General features: G+C 41.3%; 1 protein-coding gene across 1 annotated transcript in view; it reads left to right on the top strand.

Annotated features, from left to right (window-relative positions):
* Window positions 1-17,259, top strand: part of CD86 (CD86 molecule) — a gene marked incomplete at both ends in the record, with an annotated part of 39,963 nt that extends 22,704 nt beyond the window's left edge. The window contains 5 exons of the mRNA XM_082839654.1: window positions 1,609-1,944; window positions 3,519-3,827; window positions 6,946-7,098; window positions 14,677-14,722; window positions 17,163-17,259. Coding sequence (XP_082695780.1) covers window positions 1,609-1,944; window positions 3,519-3,827; window positions 6,946-7,098; window positions 14,677-14,722; window positions 17,163-17,259 — 941 coding nt within the window. The remainder of the gene's footprint in view (window positions 1-1,608; window positions 1,945-3,518; window positions 3,828-6,945; window positions 7,099-14,676; window positions 14,723-17,162) is intronic.
* Window positions 17,260-17,981: the final 722 nt, after the last annotated feature.

A 17,981-nucleotide genomic window follows, 5' to 3' on the forward strand; every position in this document is an offset into this window, starting at 1 on the left:
CTCCAATACGGGAATGCATCTTGTACAGACTGTACTTTCTGCTTTCAAGAGCTTCACAGGCTTCTAGTGAGTGTAATGCAATAGGCAGTGATTCAAACTTGTGCTGACTCTCACTGATGCCTGGAGTCCCTTCCCATAGAGTTCAAGACCACCCCAGGCACCCACCCCCTTGATTATGGTTCTCACTGGGCCACTCTGCACACAGCTCAATTTCACCAAGTGCATGTCACTGTTATTTCTCTTCTACTCCCTCTTAGAAGAGAACCCTATTGATCAGATCAATTTAATTTCTCCTGCCACCCCTCAAAGAACGCCTCAGATAACTCCTCTCATCTCCCTCACCAACCTGCTTCTCCTTTCCTCCTTAATGTCAACATCCCTTTACTGAAGTCTGGAATGATGAAGCTTTACTTAGAACCCATCCTAACTCCCTCCCCAAGGTGGCGTCTAACTTCATATTAACTAAGAAACAGCATTTCTCCCCTAACCCTGCACTTCTCACTCACCACTACTTAATTTCTTGGCCGGGTCTCAAGTAATTCTGTGATCCAGAATAGGTCCTACAGAAACCCTACAAGCAATCACATTTAAGGAGTGAGGAGACCCAAATCCCTCCACAAACCCCAATATGCCCTCAGGGATGAAAGCATTTCTCTGAACTCTCCCAGCACATTCTCCAGGGGTTGAAAACATTTCCAAAAGCAATGCGTCCTGGGCAGAGCAAGTCTGTGGTACCTGGGGATTCCCCAGTACTCCAAAAGTACATCCTCACCTTCCCATTTATGATTCATTTCCAGCATTTCATTCATGTACCTTAAATGGTCTTCGACCACCACAATCCCAAAACAACCATCAAATCTGCCCAGTTCTCTTTCTGATCTCCGAAAGAGCTTAGAGAGGTCACAGAATAGAGGCCTTGGTTGACCATTTGTGTCATTTCCAAACTGTTTTTACCCTTGGGAGAGCTGGCCATGGGAGCAGCAGTCATGAGGGAAAGTCTATAAAGGGAACTATTTGAATTTCAAAGATATTAGTCACTGTGATCCCCAGCTACCGAGGCATAATGAAAGGAGGGATATCGGAACTCTTTTCACCACAGCAGGCCAAGGAATAAGGGGATAGGGAGGGGAGATAGGGAGCTTTTGGTCATGGTGAAGAAGTAATGGAGCCTGTAACAGCTACAGTGAAGAGGATCAATATTCAGATTATAGGGAAGTAACCAATGGGTGAATGAGTTGTCTAACTTTGCTGATTTTCTCTGTTCTCGGATTTAAATTCACAGAACCATAGTACTGGAAAGAACCTTAGAACATTTAGTCAACCCCTTCATTAAACAGATAAGGAAACTGAACCTCATAGGCGTTGCAGTTTGCACAAGGCCACCCAGTTAGTTATCAGTAGAGTGAGGACAAAAGCCCCTTCCTTTCTGCACGTGCCAATGTGTATGCACAGTTCCAGAGTTTAATATCTACTTCTTCAAGATCATTACTGATAAGATAGCATCTGGGTATTGTATAAAGAGAAATGGAGTTTCTGGGTTTTTTTTTTCTTTCTTTCTTTCTTCCCTTTTGTGTCTCTTTCCCCACTGTCCACCTTTCCTTCTTTTAGGTGCTGCTTCCTTGGAAAGTCAGGCATTTTTCAATGAGACTGGAGACCTGCCATGCCACTTTCCAAACTCGCAAAACCTAAGCCTGGATGACCTGGTGATATTTTGGCAGGACCAGAATAAGTTGGTTCTCTATGAGCTGTACAGAGGCCAAGAGAATCCTCACAATGTTCATCCCAAGTATATAGGCCGCACGAGCTTTGACCAGGACAGTTGGACACTGCGACTCCACAACGTTCAGATCAAGGACAAGGGCTCGTATCAATGTTTCATCCATCATAAAGGACCCCAAGGACTGATTCCCACCTACCAGATGAGCTCTGACCTGTCAGTGCTGGGTATGTAGCCAATGGCGCGTTCAGATCCGGGGACTTCTCAGATGAGACTGCAATAGGTGGGGGAGAGGGCCGCCTCGAGAGAGGCAGAGGACAGCCAATTCTGGGAAGCCCGTTTGAAGGGAGTGCGGGGCTTGGGAGGAGGGAACTAAAAGTCCTTCGTACTTTTTATAGTTTACTTCTGAATGATCTGTAAGAATCTGCTTTGGGGACCAGATAGAACTAAGGAAACCAAGGTAATGTGGCTAAGTGAAAACCATGGGTGATTTGGCCTTTAAGTTTATATGAACCATATAGGTCTCAAATCTCTTCTACATTCATTTTCTCCTTTAGTCCAAGAGTTCTCACCCACTAAATCTTTGCCTGGAGCTCCTACCAAGGGTGACAGCTGGCTGATTTGGGATTTCCCTTCAGCCTCCTGGAGGTTGCTTATGACTTGTTTGCGGCCCAACCATAAGCCCAGTAGACAGGAGGGAAATAACCCAAGGCACACAACCCGAAAGCTGACAAAACAGCTCCCTTGTTTTTCCAGGCCTTGAAAAACCTAAATGTCACTACAGACTTTTTAAAATTAAAATACAGTAAAATTATTTTTATTTTGGCGTACAGTTCTATTAATATGAACTTATGTATAGGTTTATATAACCAGCAATATAAACAGGATACAAATCATTTTCAGCACCCTAAAAAATTTCCCCATGCTATGCCCTTATAGTCATACCCTCTCTATACCCATAACCCCTGTTTTGCAACTTATGGTCTTATCTTTGTGTGAATATCACATAAATGAAGTCACACAGTATGTAACCTTTTACGACCAGCTTCTTTTATTTAACGTAATGACTTTGAGAGTCATCCAAGTTGTTGCACGTATCAAAAATCTGTTCCTTCTTATTACTAAGTAGCATTTTGTTTATCCACTCAACCCATGGAAAGACATTGGGTTGTTTTCAGTTTGGGGCTATTATGAATAGATTTGCTGTAAAAAATCATGTACAATTTTTTTGTGTAAACGTAAGTTTTCATTTCTCTAGAGTAGATACCCAGGTGTGGGATTACTAGGTCCAGATTAATTATTGTTAATGAGGTTTAAAGTAGGTAACACCATGGCAATCTACCTTCCACCGGCCACATCACGTACAAGCAGAGTGCTTAAGGAGTAGTTGGATATAGCAAAACTTGTAACAATATCATGCGAATCACTGAAGTTTTAGAAACAATATACTAAATTATAAATTAGTATGTAGAACCTGCACAGTACCTACTGCCTACAGAAGAAGAGCAAGGGATTTGGCTGGCAGAAGGAGCTAGCCCTCCTGTTGCTCAGAGAGCACCTCCTTGATTGGGGTCAGCAGGAAGTAAGCATGGTGGCCCCAACTCCATTCCTGAAAAATAAATGTGGGATCATTATGTGGCTCTCACCGTGGGCTGAGGCCCACAATTTAGACACCCTGAGGCCTGCCAGGTGTGCCCCCAGTGAGTTCCCAGGATACCTAGTTATTTGTTGTTCCCTTCTAGATACATCTACATTTAAACTGATTTCTTTTTTTTTTTTTGTATCTCTATTCTGCATTCAGCTAACTTCAGTCAACCAGAAATAAATCTAATTCCTAATCAAACAGAAAATTCTAACATCATAAATTTGACCTGCTCATCTACACAAGGTTACCCAGAACCTCAGAGGATGTATATATTGGTAAAAACTAAGAATTCTACTACTGAGTATGACACTGTCATGAAGAAATCTCAAAATAATATCACAGAACTGTACAACATTTCTATCAGAATGTCTTTTTCCATCCCTCCTGAAACAAACGTGAGCATCTTCTGTGTCTTGCAACTTGAGCCAACGAAGACACTGCTTTTCTCACCACCTTGCAATATAGGTAAGCCTGACAGTTTCTTTTATCAGGTATTATACACAGATGGGTAAGGCAGATCATCCAGTGTCCCCTGCTTGCCAGGAAACCTCCAACTGGGCCATTTTCATACTGTTAGGAAAGACCCAGACAGAGGGCTCTTGTTTCATCTGAGTGCTACAAGGTCCAAGAGGCTATGAACCTATACCGCTCTTGAGGAAGCACGTTCTTAGCCTTGACACTGGCCCAGTCTTTTGGGCTACCTTTAGATAGAAGATTCTGAAGCTTAGGTTAGAAGATGCAGGATTTCTCCAGGCTAAAATTCTTCTACTCATTAAAACACACACACACACACACATTCATATATACATATAGCACTTGTTATGAGTACAAAACCGTTCTAAACATTGTTGGTTTCAGGGGAGAAAACCAAAAGGTATAAGACACGCTCTCTGCCCTTCTAATAGAATCAGAACTCCACAATGGACACACATGGTAAATTGGATTGTAAAAGGACTGAATTAGAATCTAAATTATATCCCATGGAAATATACAACTAAATTTAAAAACAAGAGTGCCTGATAATAAGATTTATAAGCATTCAGAGATAGGCAAGTTCCTTGAGGGTCAGTGAAGGCTTCCTAAAGGACATGGGACCTTATATTACCATAACAGAAATAACTGGGCTTAATAAGTGTGATAAAGAGATGACAGGTACTCAAACTTGTGGTAGCTTCTGAAAAATTCTGAAACAGCATTCAGGCTTGGGAGGTGAGAGGGCCACAATCTATTAGCAGTATCTGCCATGGGCACAGGCAGTGGTGGCCATCAGCACACATGTGTCAAGGAAATATGCAGAAGCAGAAATGCTTGTGGCATGTTGACAGTGTAGTATGGGGGCCAATCCCACTGGGAAAGGGTTGAAACTAAGCCGTGTACACTAATAGGAGCCTGCCATTTTAAATTCCTGGCTTTGCCCTAGAATACATCCATACTTGAGACCCCACTTTTGAGGAGCAGTAATTGCAAGAGTCTCTCCTGCAATAAAGGCACTCTGTACCCACACTGCCTTCAACACTGCTTGCTCTGATCCTGACCCCTCCCCCCACCCATCTGCCTTCTGTTTGCCTTGGCCCCTCCTCCAACTCTGGCCCCTTGGTTTGCCCCCTCCTAAGGCATCCATCCAGCTCCTTGCTCCATCCTCTGGCTTTAATGCCTCCCCTCTGTTGTTCAAACATAACTTGGCCTCTTGATGCATTCTTACGGACAGCCCCTGGGGCCAGTCCCCACCAGCCAGCTTAGCTGTACCAGTGGGCCAGTCCCCTGTGCAGGTGCTGATTTCCTTCTGATCAGACACCTCTGACCCTTGACAGTTCAGTAACTGGCGACGTCACCCTGTCTGTCCTGGTTGCTTCCACTGTAGCCTCTCTTGGCCTGATAGAAGCCTCTCCCATGCTGTCCTGAAATTTAGCACCTTCTTGGCACTGCCAACATCACCACACATGACACACCCTGGGGCTTTCTGCCATGACTCCCACAGGAACAGAGCCTCGCCACCACTAGAGCCTCACCGTGGCTCACCTTTCTGCCGTTTCTCAGCTGCTGCCAAAACCTTCCTAGCTGCCGCCATGTTCAGAAATGTTTCAGCTCTAGCTGCCTCAGGAAAATGGGGCTAGATAAGATATAGGTTAGGCCCTGTGTCAAGGAATCTTTTGGGGTATCAAAAGGTAGCAGCCTCCATGTTAACAAGTATTACCCTCCTTTACTGGGATGCCAAACAGGTTCAAGTGAGATTAAACTGGGATAGACTCAAAAAGTGTTGAATGTGGCCTGCAGTACCAACAATTCCTTTTCTTAAGGTCCCAGAAACAGGGCATCGGTCCACAAAATGCCCCTAAGCTAATGGGAGGTCAGCTGGTCCTATTCTCCTGTAATTTGAGATTAACTACCAGACCTCTTCCCATAAATGTCTATAACATGGGCCACTCAGTCCTAATTTTTCCACCCAAAGCCTGTTTTTTAACTTCCCGTAAGTTTAGGAGTCCTTGTGCAAGGAAGTAAGTCCTGACTTCCCAGGAGCTGATTCTGACCCTGATCCTCAGGGCATGAAGACATATCAAAAGTTTTCCAGTAGCAGAGAGAGGCTGAACGCCATGCTTGAGGAAGTCCACCTAGACATCAGGGGAAAGAACAAACAAAGCTGGAGATGGGTGCCTGTAAAGAGGCTGCTATGTTTGTCCGGGTGACAGGTGTCTGGAGCCTGATTTAGAGATGATAGTGGATGGAGGAATTACTATAAGAGAAACGTCAAAACTTGGGGCCCAGGGCTTCCCTGGTGGCTGAGAGTCCGCCTGCCGATGCAGGGTACACGGGTTCATGGCCCGGTCCAGGAAGATCCCACATGCCACGGAGCAGCTAGGCCTGTGAGCCATGGCCACTGAGCCTGCGCGTCCGGAGCCTGTGCTCCGCAACGGGAGAGACCACAACAGGGAGAGGCCACAACAGTGAGAGGCCCGCGTACCGCAAAAAACAAAACAAAACAAAAAAAACAACAAAAACTTGGGGCCTGACCACATAGGGGGCTGAGGAAGCCGGATGCTGCCCAGATGACTGTACCTTCAGAGCCTCAGTACAGGTACATTACCCAGATTCCAGAACCAAGGGCCAAGGTGACCCTCTTCTAGATCATGGTCATTGTCATCTCAGTCTGTGGGAAGGGAAGGCAAGGCAGCTCAGTCCAGGCACTTGGTCAGAGTCTCTGGCTTGGTTCTCAGTCAGCTGCCGAGGCCCTGAGACTGGGATTTTCTATGGCCCAAATCATGTGGATTTCGGGCTGCTCTGGCAGGAGAGCCCTGAGGAGATTCTGGCATGTAAATAAAGAGAGGAGCAGCCGGTGCTTTGTGACCGCCTGGAGGGGTGGGATAGGGAGGGTGGGAGGGAGGGAGACGCAAGCGGGAAGAGATATGGGAATATATGTATATATATAACTGATTCATTTTGTTGTGAAGCTGAAACTAACATACCATTGTAAAGCAATTATACTCCAATAAAGATGTTAAAAAAAAAAAAAAAAGAGAGGAGCAGCAATTATAAAGCTTTTATAATCAACCTTCCTGGCTGATTGAAAACTTGGGTTCATTTTTAGATGCAAAGCCACCTGTGCCAAGCCCCCCTGTCCCAGACCACATCCTCTGGATTGCAGCTCTACTTGTAACATTGGTCGTTGTGTGTGGGATGGTGTTCTTTCTAACACTAAAGAAAAGGAAGAAGCCGCAGGCTGGCCCCTCTAAAGAATGTGGTGAGTCAGTGCTTGTCCTCTGCAGATTGCCACTTTGCAGCTAACTTCCCAATCAGCTGCCTTCTGGAGCTCGTTGGCTGAGCCCAGGCTGGCAAAAAGTCAGCAGGTGTTTGGAGGAAAAGGTTCCCTCAGGGTTTCAAGCCCATATGGACTCAGCAGCTGATAAGGTTGCCTGGATTTCCAGGAAAGGCAACACTTCTAACCTAAGGTTTACAAATGTACTTCTGGTTTCCAAACAAAGCTGATGATTCCTTGCCTTACCTACTTTATTTCATGAGGTTACTGTGAGAATTCAATGAAGTAAAATGGTGAAAACACTTCTAAATGTTCACGATTATGGACCTGATGATGTTCAAGCAGGAATGTTTGGTGGGAGAAGGGGAGGATTAGGTGACCATAAGATTTGCCTTCTCATCTCTAAGAGTCTCGGTTTACCGAGAAGTAAGTTAGATGAACTATTCCCCACTGACTTTAAAAAATAATATTAACTCATATGGATTACCAAGTAGTACATATCCATTACCAAATATACTGAAAATAAAAATCACCTACAGTTCTACTAGTAAGAAAAAATGATTATGCTGACTTTTTAGTGTATAACTTCCAGATTTTTCTATGTATTAACCTGTTATTTTTCCATAAGTGGGACAGTATTATGAGGACTGTTTTCACAATTTGAATAATATAACAGGTACTGTTTTCTAACTTTTTTATACTAAATGTTGGAAGAATATTTTCAGTGTCACTAAGTATTATTCTACAGCATCATTTAAAATGGCTGCAAGATACTCCGTTATGTGGATACACCTTAATTTATTTAACCAAGTCCATATTGTGGGACAGTTGGGTTGTTCCCATAGTTTTGCTATTTTAAACAGCACCGCATTGAGCTGCCTCCCCGCTGACTTCTGTTGTAAAAATGCCCTGTGTTTAATGGGGGGCAAAGTGGTCCCTGACTTTATAAGAATCCCATGCCTGTTTGTGGTTTGGGCTGGTTTGGATGAAGTTGTAAGATAAGCTTGGACTTTATCTCAGTAACTGCCTCCAGTAAAAGTTTGGTTGGTGCTAATAATTAAGGTAAAACCTTCTTACTCGCTTATGGTAAAAAGCACAAGATGAGTAAGGCTTCTGGTCAGCATCTTAAGATTTCAGGGTACTGATTTTAAGATCCATCTAGAAAATAGATGGATGACATTAGCAGTCATTCATTTCATCCAGCTGTATTCCAAAAACAAGAAATTTAGGAGTGCTAATCCAGTTTCAATACATTAACACAAAGCATATAGCAGAGCCGTTCAAACTGCCAAAGTACAGGGTATACTGAGAGATTTCTATGATACAAAAGTGTAAAATTCACAGTGCAGGGTCAGATGTACAGATATATCATGCTTGTCCAGGCTTTGACTTTTCAAAGTGAGCGTTTTGAACTTCTCTTTCTGTCAATCTCATTGCCATTTAGAATTAGCTAAATGTGCAGAAGCAACCTTCTGCTTGGAAATAAGCTGTCTCCTAAATTTGGTTTTGCATTGGAATGATTAGCTTACAAACGAAACAAAGAAAAGGGATGGAGAAAAGCCAAGTAAAATGTTTCTTCCCCTAAAAAGCAATCAGAAAAATTCAGGAGACTAGATAAAGGGAGTTAAAGAGGATGTGTCTGTATACATGAGAGAGTTGTAAGGGTGTCTGTTGCATTTGAGATGGTCAAATTGAGCTATGAGTATTAAAAGGCAGAAGACCACAAGAGAGCATAGTACATATACGACCCCCTCAAGAATGTGATAAAGAATATTGGTAGATAAAAGTTGTTTGGTCTGGGGCTTCCCTGGTGGCGCAGTGGTTGAGAGTCCACCTGCCGATGCAGGGGACACGGGTTCGTGCCCCGGTCCGGGAAGATCCCACATGCCGCGGAGCGGCTGGGCCTGTGGGCCATGGCTGCTAAGCCTGCGCCTCCGGAGCCTGTGCTCCGCAACGGGAGAGGCCACAACAGTGAGAGGCCCGCGTACCGCAAAAAAAAAGTTGTTTGGTCAGATAGTCACATGTGCCACTAAGTTTGGTCAAAGAGAAGAGCCTTGATATTACTGGAGGAGGGAGATGTACCAAGTAACCATGCCACGTAGATATGAGATGTTTGTAAAACTGGGTTTTATAACTTGAGCAATGTCTGCACTTGTTTGTGGATACCCCTGGCATTGGCTGTACGATAGGCAGAATAATGCCACCAACAAGATATCCACCTCATATACCCCAGAATCTGTAACATGTTATCCTACATGGCAAAAAGGACTTTTCATACGTGATTAAATACTGAGTTTAAAATGATGGGTTTATCCTGGATTATCCAAGTAGCCCCAATCTAATCACATGAGTCACAGAATCTTTCCCACCTGGATTAGAAAGAGGAAATGGAAGGAGGAGAGATCCAAAGCTTGAGACAGGCTCAACGCACCACTGCTGACCTTGAAGATGGAGGAAGGGGCCATAAGCCAAGAAATGTGGGTGGCCTCTAGAAACTGGAAATAGCCCCCAGCTGAAAGCCAGCAAGGAAATGGGGATCTCAGTCCACAAGGAACTAAATTCTGCCAGTAGACAAACATGGAAACAGTCATGACCCATCCACAGAGACACAAGCTTACTGATGAGTAGAAATTTTTCCAACAGTGCAGCTTCCTCTTAATCCAATATTAATCCTTTTCTCAGAGGAGAGAGCCCTCCAACTAACTAACCTGGTGTCAAAAGTCCTTTCCAGTGATTGTTCAGTAGTTACAGTTTTTCTATTCCTCAACCGTACATATTTACCCTGTTTAGGCTGTTAAATGAATAAAAGGGAAATGCCATGGTTGTTCTAGCTGGTTTGTAATCTCTCTTCTCTTTTTTTGTTTTGTCAAATAGGGCAGTTAAAGCATGAGAAATTGTAACCTTCAATTACTGTCTTTTCCCAATCAGAAGTTACCCTCTCAGCTTACCCATTGGGGAGAAAGACTAAAATAGCTCCTCCTGAAGTTTTGCTTCCTCATTTGGTTCTTGTCTGACTAAAATCTGTATTGTAATAGTGCCTAGCAACCTACAATTTTTACAACTTGCCTCCCTCCTCCAGATTTGGAAGAGTCTCAGCTCTTTCAGGAATGATTTCTTAAAGGGCAAATGTCTTTTCCAAAATAAATTATTTTTAACCACCATTTAAACAGAAAGTTTCACAGGGCTTAAAAACTGAAACCAGGTGATACCATCATATCTACTCTTCAAAATGCTAAATTTGTAATCAAATCCAAAAGTTTAGAAGCCGTCTTTTTATTGTCTGCTTTCATTTTTAAAAAGAAGCTTTTTTTTAAAAAAAAAACAGTGGTGATTTTGTCATGAGTATGAAAGGATAATATTATTTGTGTTGGTGTACAGACATCCTGAAATACTGTATTCACTATAAGCACCATTATTTTTAAGAGGAACTTTGACAAAAATAGAACGTAATTAGATTTACAAAGTATCTGGAAGATCAGTCAAATATACAATGGAATATTACTCAGCCATAAAAAGAAACGAAATTGAGCTATTTGTAATGAGGTGGATGGACCTAGAGTCTGTCACACAGAGTGAAGTAAGTCAGAAAGAGAAAAACAAATACCGTATGCTAACACATATATATGGAATCTAAAAAGAAATGGTACTGATGAATCTAGTGGCAGGGCAGGAATATGGACGCAGACATAGAGAATGGACTTGAGGACATGGCAGGTGGGGTGGGGGAAGCTGGGGCGAAGTGAGAGTAGCATTGACATATATACACTACCAAATGTAAAATAGACAGCTAGTGGGAAGCTGCTGCATAGCACAGGGAGATCAGCTCGGTGCTTTACAATGACCAAGAGGGGTGGGATAGGGAGGGTGGGCGGGAGGCTCAAGAGGGAGGCAATATGGGGATATATATACATGTATATGGCTGATTCACTTTGTTGTACAACAGAAATGAATACAGCATTGTAAAGTGATTTTACTCCAATAAAGATGTATTTTAAAAAAGAAAGAAATATCTGAAATAACTCAGAATGCTCAGCCAGGGGGGAAAAAAAAAAGCCTTGGGGAGGACACAAGTGCTGCCTTTAAATAACTAAAAACTGCCATAGGGTGCAAAGATCATACTTAACTGAGGCTCTAAAGGGTATCTCGATGAAGGTTATAAGAAGGTAGAAGGAAATAAGAGACTTTTCTAACAGTTAAAGTTCTTTTAAAATTATATAGAAGACACAGACTTTTCCTTCCTCCCATTAAGGCTTAACTGCTACAGGAATTGCCCTCCTGCCGTAAACAACTAGAATCAGACAAAATATATGCAACAACTGTTTTCAGATATTGGACAACAGGCTACAGAAAACTATAGTCCCTGAGAGAAGGGAAAAGATAAGGTGAGCCCTATGATTTTCCACAACTTACTGCCTGGAGTCGGTTTCTAGGCTGCTCTGAAGGCAGGGGGAGCCCTAATACCAAAACTAGAAAAAGACGTTACAAGAAAAGAAAACTACACATATCCCTTGTGAACATAGATGCCAAAATGCTCAACAAAATTAGCAACTGAAATCTAGCAATGTATTAAAAGTATTATACATCATGATTAAGTGGGGTTTATTCCAGGAATATAAGGTAAGTTTAACATCCAAATACCAAGCAATAAAACTCACCTATTGACAGACTGAAAAGAGAAATCATGTGGATACAGAATACATGTCAATGGATACAGAAAAAGCATTTGGCAAAATTAATACCCATTCATAATTTTTAAAAAGAAAGATAAACTCTCATAAAAGTAGGAATACAAAAGAATTTCCTCAACTTGGCAAAGAACAGCTACTAAAATCCTTTAGTTAGTATCATAGTTAATGATAAAAGACTGATTGCTTTCACCTAAGATCAGGAATAAGGCAAGGATGTCACTCTTACTGCTTCTATTCAACCTTGTACTGGAGGTCCTAGCCAGTGCCACAACTCTAGAAAAAGAAATAAAAGGCATACATATTGGAAAGAAAGAAGTAAAACTGCCTTATTTTGCAGATGACATGATCATGTTTGTAGAAAAGCCTAAGGAATCCATTAAAAGCTATTACAACTGATTTAGTGTAGCAAAGTATCAGGATACAAGGTCAATACACAAAATCTATTGTTTCTCTACATACTAACAACAAACAATTGTACACTGAATTTTTTAATACCATTTACAGTAGCATCAAGTAATATTAAAGGCTTTGGAATTAATTTTTAAAAACAAGTACAAGACCTGTATGTATACTGAAAACTAAAAAACATGACTACTGACAGAAGTTAAAGTAGACCTAAATAAATGGAGAGTTATGCTGTGTCCATGGTTTAGAAGACTAGCTATTAAGATACCAGTTCTCCCAAACTGATCTTTGGTTTCAATGCACTATCAATCAAAATCCTGGCAGGCTCCTTAGTGGACATTAAAAAGTTTATTCTAAAAGTTATGTGGAAATGCAAAGGATCTACAATTGCCAAAACAATTCTGAAACATGGCAACAAAGATGGAGGACTTATACTACCTAATTTCAAGATTTATTATATAGCTATAGTAGTCAAGGTGTGACACTGGTGAAAGGACAGACATATCGACCAATGGAACAAAATGGAGAGTTAAAAAATATGATTTTGTCAACTGATTTTGACAAAAGTGCCAAGTTAATTCCATGCAGAAAGGATAGTCTTCAACAAATGGTATTGGGTCAGTTAGATATCCACATGGGAAAGTATGAACCTAGACACCCCAAAAAATAACTTGAAGTGGATCATAAACCTAAAATAAGAGCTAAAATTAAAAACTTTTGAAAGAAAACATAGAAGAAAAGTTTTGTGAGCTTAGGTTAGGCAAATCTCAGATAGGACACGGTAAGCATAAACTGTATTATAAAAAGATAAGATTGATACACTGAACTTCATCAAAATTAAAAATGTTTGCCCTTTGACTTTAAGAAAATGAAAAGTCAAGACACAGACTGGGACAAAATGCTTGCAAAATATAAATATAATAAAGGACTTATAACCAGAATACATACTTATATAATACTACTCAGTAATGAGAAGACAATCCATATAACAAAAGGCAGAAAGTAAAAGACTTGAATAGATACTTCACATAAAAATATACACAAATGGCCCATAAGCACAGTTACACAGTCATAACACCATTAGTCGTTGGGGAAATACAAATTCAAACCATAATGAGATACCACCCCATACCCACTAACATGGCTAAAATTAAAAGGACTGATAAATATCAGATGTTGGAGAGGACGTGAAGCAACTGAAATTCTTACGCTCTACTATACAACTCAGCAATCCTTGATATTTACCCATGAGAAATAAAGACATATGTCTTCACAGACACACACACACAAATGTCCATAGCAGCTTTCTTCATAATACTGAAAATCTGGCATCCTGAATTTTTGCAGTTGGTGAATGGATAAACAAATGGTGCTATATACATACAGTGAAATACTGCTGAGCTATAGAAAGGAATGGACTACTGGTAACATGAAACAACATGAATGAATTTCAAAAGCATTGCGCGACATGAAAGACACTAGGCACGAAAAGACTATACATTACATGAAATCCTAGAAAAAGCAAAACTACTGTGGCATTAAGCAGATCAGTGGTTACAGGGGATGGGGTGGGGGGAAGGAATTGATTGAAAAGGGGCTGGAGGGAACTCGTTGGGCTTATATAAATGTTCTATATCTTGGTTGTGGTGGTAGTTACATGACTGCATACATTTGTTAAACTCATCAAAATCTGTATGGAAAATGATTGGATTTTACTGTGTATTTTACCTCAATAAAACTGATTATTTTTAAACACACACACACACAAAGAGAACTGCCAAAGATAGGAAGTGTTCAAAACCATCAGGGGTGTTGTTGAAAGGATTGCTGCAGTCCCTAAATTCCTCCATGGACCCTGGGTTAACAACCCCTGCTATAAGGCGCAGACCGGGACAACAGCACGGTCATAACAGTCAACATAGAGGAATTTTCACCCAAAGTTGCATCAGTAGTTAAGTCCATGCCAGTAGGAATTCAGGCTTTGGGAGGTCTAGCCCACTAGAAATTTCCCACTTGAACCTCTCCATGCAACCTTGTGTATTATTTGGTAGCACCAGCTGGCTAACCCATTTAGTCACCAACATCTGCAAGATTTCCTTTTCCTCCTCCTTCTAAACCTTACTTTCAGAAAAGGATTGGAAACTTTTTTCCCCATCACTAAATGATTGCTAAAACTAAATGTATTATACCTCCCAGTAGTATTTTTAGTTTAGTAAAGAATAGAGCTGTAAGTAAAACCTATTCCCAACATTAGAACTTAAGGCACAATGAACAAAAGGCGGCATTTACTTTTTGGATGAAGGAAGCTCCTTCTCGGTCCCCATGAAATTTCATCAAGGAACCATCTATTCCACATATATGGCAACAATGATTTCTCTCTGAGTCCTAGGACTTAGGAGCCTCTTCAAACTTTCCCTCTTTTAGTATTTATGGGCAATACATTTTCTGAAGTTGTTTTTGTCTCTTTCAGAAACCATCAAAGTGGAGGGGACAGAGAGTGAACAGACTGAGAAAAGGTGAGTCCTGATCCTACAACATTGTTGAAAGAGGTACAATCCCCAGAGAGTCTATAATTTAACTAGGCTTGGTCTGAGGCATGCTGGGACCTCAGCATACATGAACTAATGGAGAGGAAAAGGAAAGTGAGACTAGTTAGGACTTGGAGGGAAATGCCCTAGCTATAAATGGATGGCAGTGTGCCCTATGCACAATGCCCAAGGGTCATGGCAAGTTCAGTTGTGGTCAAGTAAAAAATTAATACCAAAAGGGTCTGATGTGGTGAGCATGGGCTGCATCTTATTCAACATGGTAACTGCAGTACCTGGCACAGTGCCTGGGTGTCCTATATGTGTGGAATGAATAAATAAATAAGTGAGGAGTGATAATATGTACCCTCTAGCCTCAGTGTCTTTGCATCTGCTGTGCCCTGTGCTTGGAATGTTCTTTGCCACTTCTTCACCTCATTCTTCAGATCCTGACTCAAGTTGCACTTTCTTAAAAACCCTTCCCAAACTAGATTGTGTCAGCCTGTTATAGTATCATGTGGATTTCTGTGTTTTTTCTTCATAACACCAGGTTATACTTATATACTGGTGTAATTATATTATTAAACTCTATAAACTTAACTAAATCAAACTTTATAGAGGGCAGGGAACATATCATCGAAGCTCATCATTGTGCTGCCAGAACCTAGCACAGTGCCTGGCATATAGTAGGTGCTCAATAAATTTTTTAAACTGTAAAACTGCAGCAGCAGATATGTTTGGATCTATAGAAAGTAGCCTTTTAATAATACTAACAGTTTTCAGTAGTTGTAATTTTCATGGTGAATACTGGTTGAAAGATGATAGCACTTATAGAATTTACACTCTAATGGTTTGATAAGTATATAACATGTTGAAAAGGAGTTTTGTGGAAAAGTAAACATTATTCTGGGCTTTAGTTTCTCTTACGTTTGCTTTCAGCTGAGTAATAATTTGTTTGTTTGATTTGTACTTATTTTTCATTTATTTGGCTTTCTTTCTAGATCCTTTACCTAATCAAATTCAAATAAGAACAGCACTTAAGTAACCCTAAATATGGCATAGGGAGAAGTGTGTATACCCTTTTCTTTATATTTTCCTTTGTTCACATACGAGGGCTGTGGAAGGCAAAATTTGGTGAGGTGCTTTTTTTCTTTAAGAGTTCAAGTTTTCAGATTGTTTTAAAAAATTCAATTTATTTAAACTAAAAAAAAATTTACCCATTTCTCCCACCTCCTTACCCCCCCCCCCCACCTCTGGCAACCATCAATCTGTTCTCTGTATCTATAAACTGATTTTTTAAAGTTATTATTATTCATTTATTTTTAGATTCCACATATAAGTGAAATAATATAGTATTTTTCTTTCTCTGTCTGACTTATTTCACTTAGCATAATACCCTCGAGGTCCATCCATGTTGTCACAAATGGCAAGATTTCATTCTTTTTTATGGTCTACTATATGTGTGTGTATGTGTGTGTGTATCACAATTTCTTTATCCATTCATGCATCAGTGAACACTCAGGTTGTTTCCATATCTTGGCTATAAAAATAAATATTTGTTGAAAGAATGAATGTATGCATGAAGGAATACACAAAGATTCCTGGTGATCCATCCTTTCACAGCGTGATGCAATCAGATTGTCTGTACCTCCACCCACCCTGAGAAACTGGACTCTCAAGAATATCAAGGCTCTGGTCACACAGTCATGGGGTCAAAGCAACCCTAAGTCAAAAACCTGGTCACAGGTCTTCCCTGGTGGTGCAGTGGTTAAGAATCCGCCTGCCAATGCAGGGAACACGGGTTTGAGCCCTGGTCTGGGAAGATCCCACATGCCGCAGAGCAACTAAGCCCGTGTGCCACAACTACTGAAACCTACACGCCTAGAGCCTGCGCTGTGCAACGAGAAGCCACCGCAATGAGAAGCCCGCGCATCTCAACAAAGAGTAGCCCCTGCACACCGCAACTAGAGAAAGCCTGCACGCAGCAACGAAGACCCAATGCAGCCAAAAATAAATTAATTAATAAAAAAAACCTGGTCACAGAGACGCAAGTCATGATCCCAGGGTGCACAGCTCCCAGTGTGCCTAGCACTTATCTGGATACACCAGTCACTGTGAGTCTCGGAATCCAGGATGGTGAGCCCAGGTGCTGAGATCTTGCCTGCCCTGTCAGACCTAGTTCAGAAGTGGTACGGAAAAGCTGCGGAGGGAAGGCAGCAGAGAATCAGCATAGGGCAGGGGCAGGCCCAGACAAAAATCAAAGATAGTAATTTAGGAAGTATGGACAGTACATCTCCACCTGTCTTCAGTAGTTTATTTCTCCTCATTGCTATTGCAATGTCCCCTTATATTCTGCCCTATCACTGAACTCTAGAAAGAGAAAGTGGCTCTACTGTGAAATCTCACTGAATTCTTTTCTCTGTTTTTCCAGAGTAGAACTCCAAGAACCTGAAAGATCTGATGAAGCCCAGTGTGATATTAACATTTCAGAGACAGCCTCAGGCGACAAAAGTGCTACACATTTTTAATTAAAGAGTAAATGCCATATGACTATCCGGTTTTTATATGCTTTTCTTTTCAAGTTTTGACTGACCTTTTTCTTGTCTCTCTAAGCCTTCCCAGAAGGCAAGAAAATATTACTATTAATAATAGAGGGGGCTTCACGATTCCCTCTAAGTGAAATAGCCTCCCTACAATGCCAGCTCTGCTCTCTATGCCAGGAGCAGATTTTAACTGTTTCTTTTCATTTCAGAGCACACTTGTGGGTCAAGCCCACCTAACTGGTTCCTGGCTCAGGAATCCTGTGTAAGACTAACACCTCCTGTTTCAGATTCAGTCTCTTTTCTTAATGTTATACATTGTGTTTTATGTAAAACTCCCAATTCCTGGAATTGTGGCTTTTATCTACTCTGAATCTCAGGTAGTGCCTCATTCCATCTTGTATACCTGTGACTGAACAACTACCTTTTCAGTCCGGGTGGGAGTTATGTATTTTATGGCCTTATAGTGTTAATATTAATATTTTGAAGTATAAAGAAATATGTACTATAATAATGTAATTACTGAGAAAAGTCCACCCTCTGCTAAGGAGTTCCTGTCCCTCTGTGAGGGTAAGGAAAGTGGTGGCCCAGTGTGCTGACAACAATGAGCAGACCAACTCAAAACCTGGGAAATTAGAGACAGAGAAGGAACCAGTCCTGTAGCCATTACCATCTGGGCTGTTGCTAATGTTGAGGAGGATCCACCTGCC

This window comes from Leucopleurus acutus, assembly GCF_964270905.1.
Source record: "Leucopleurus acutus genome assembly, chromosome: 5".
Classification (NCBI taxonomy): Eukaryota; Metazoa; Chordata; class Mammalia; order Artiodactyla; family Delphinidae; genus Leucopleurus; species Leucopleurus acutus.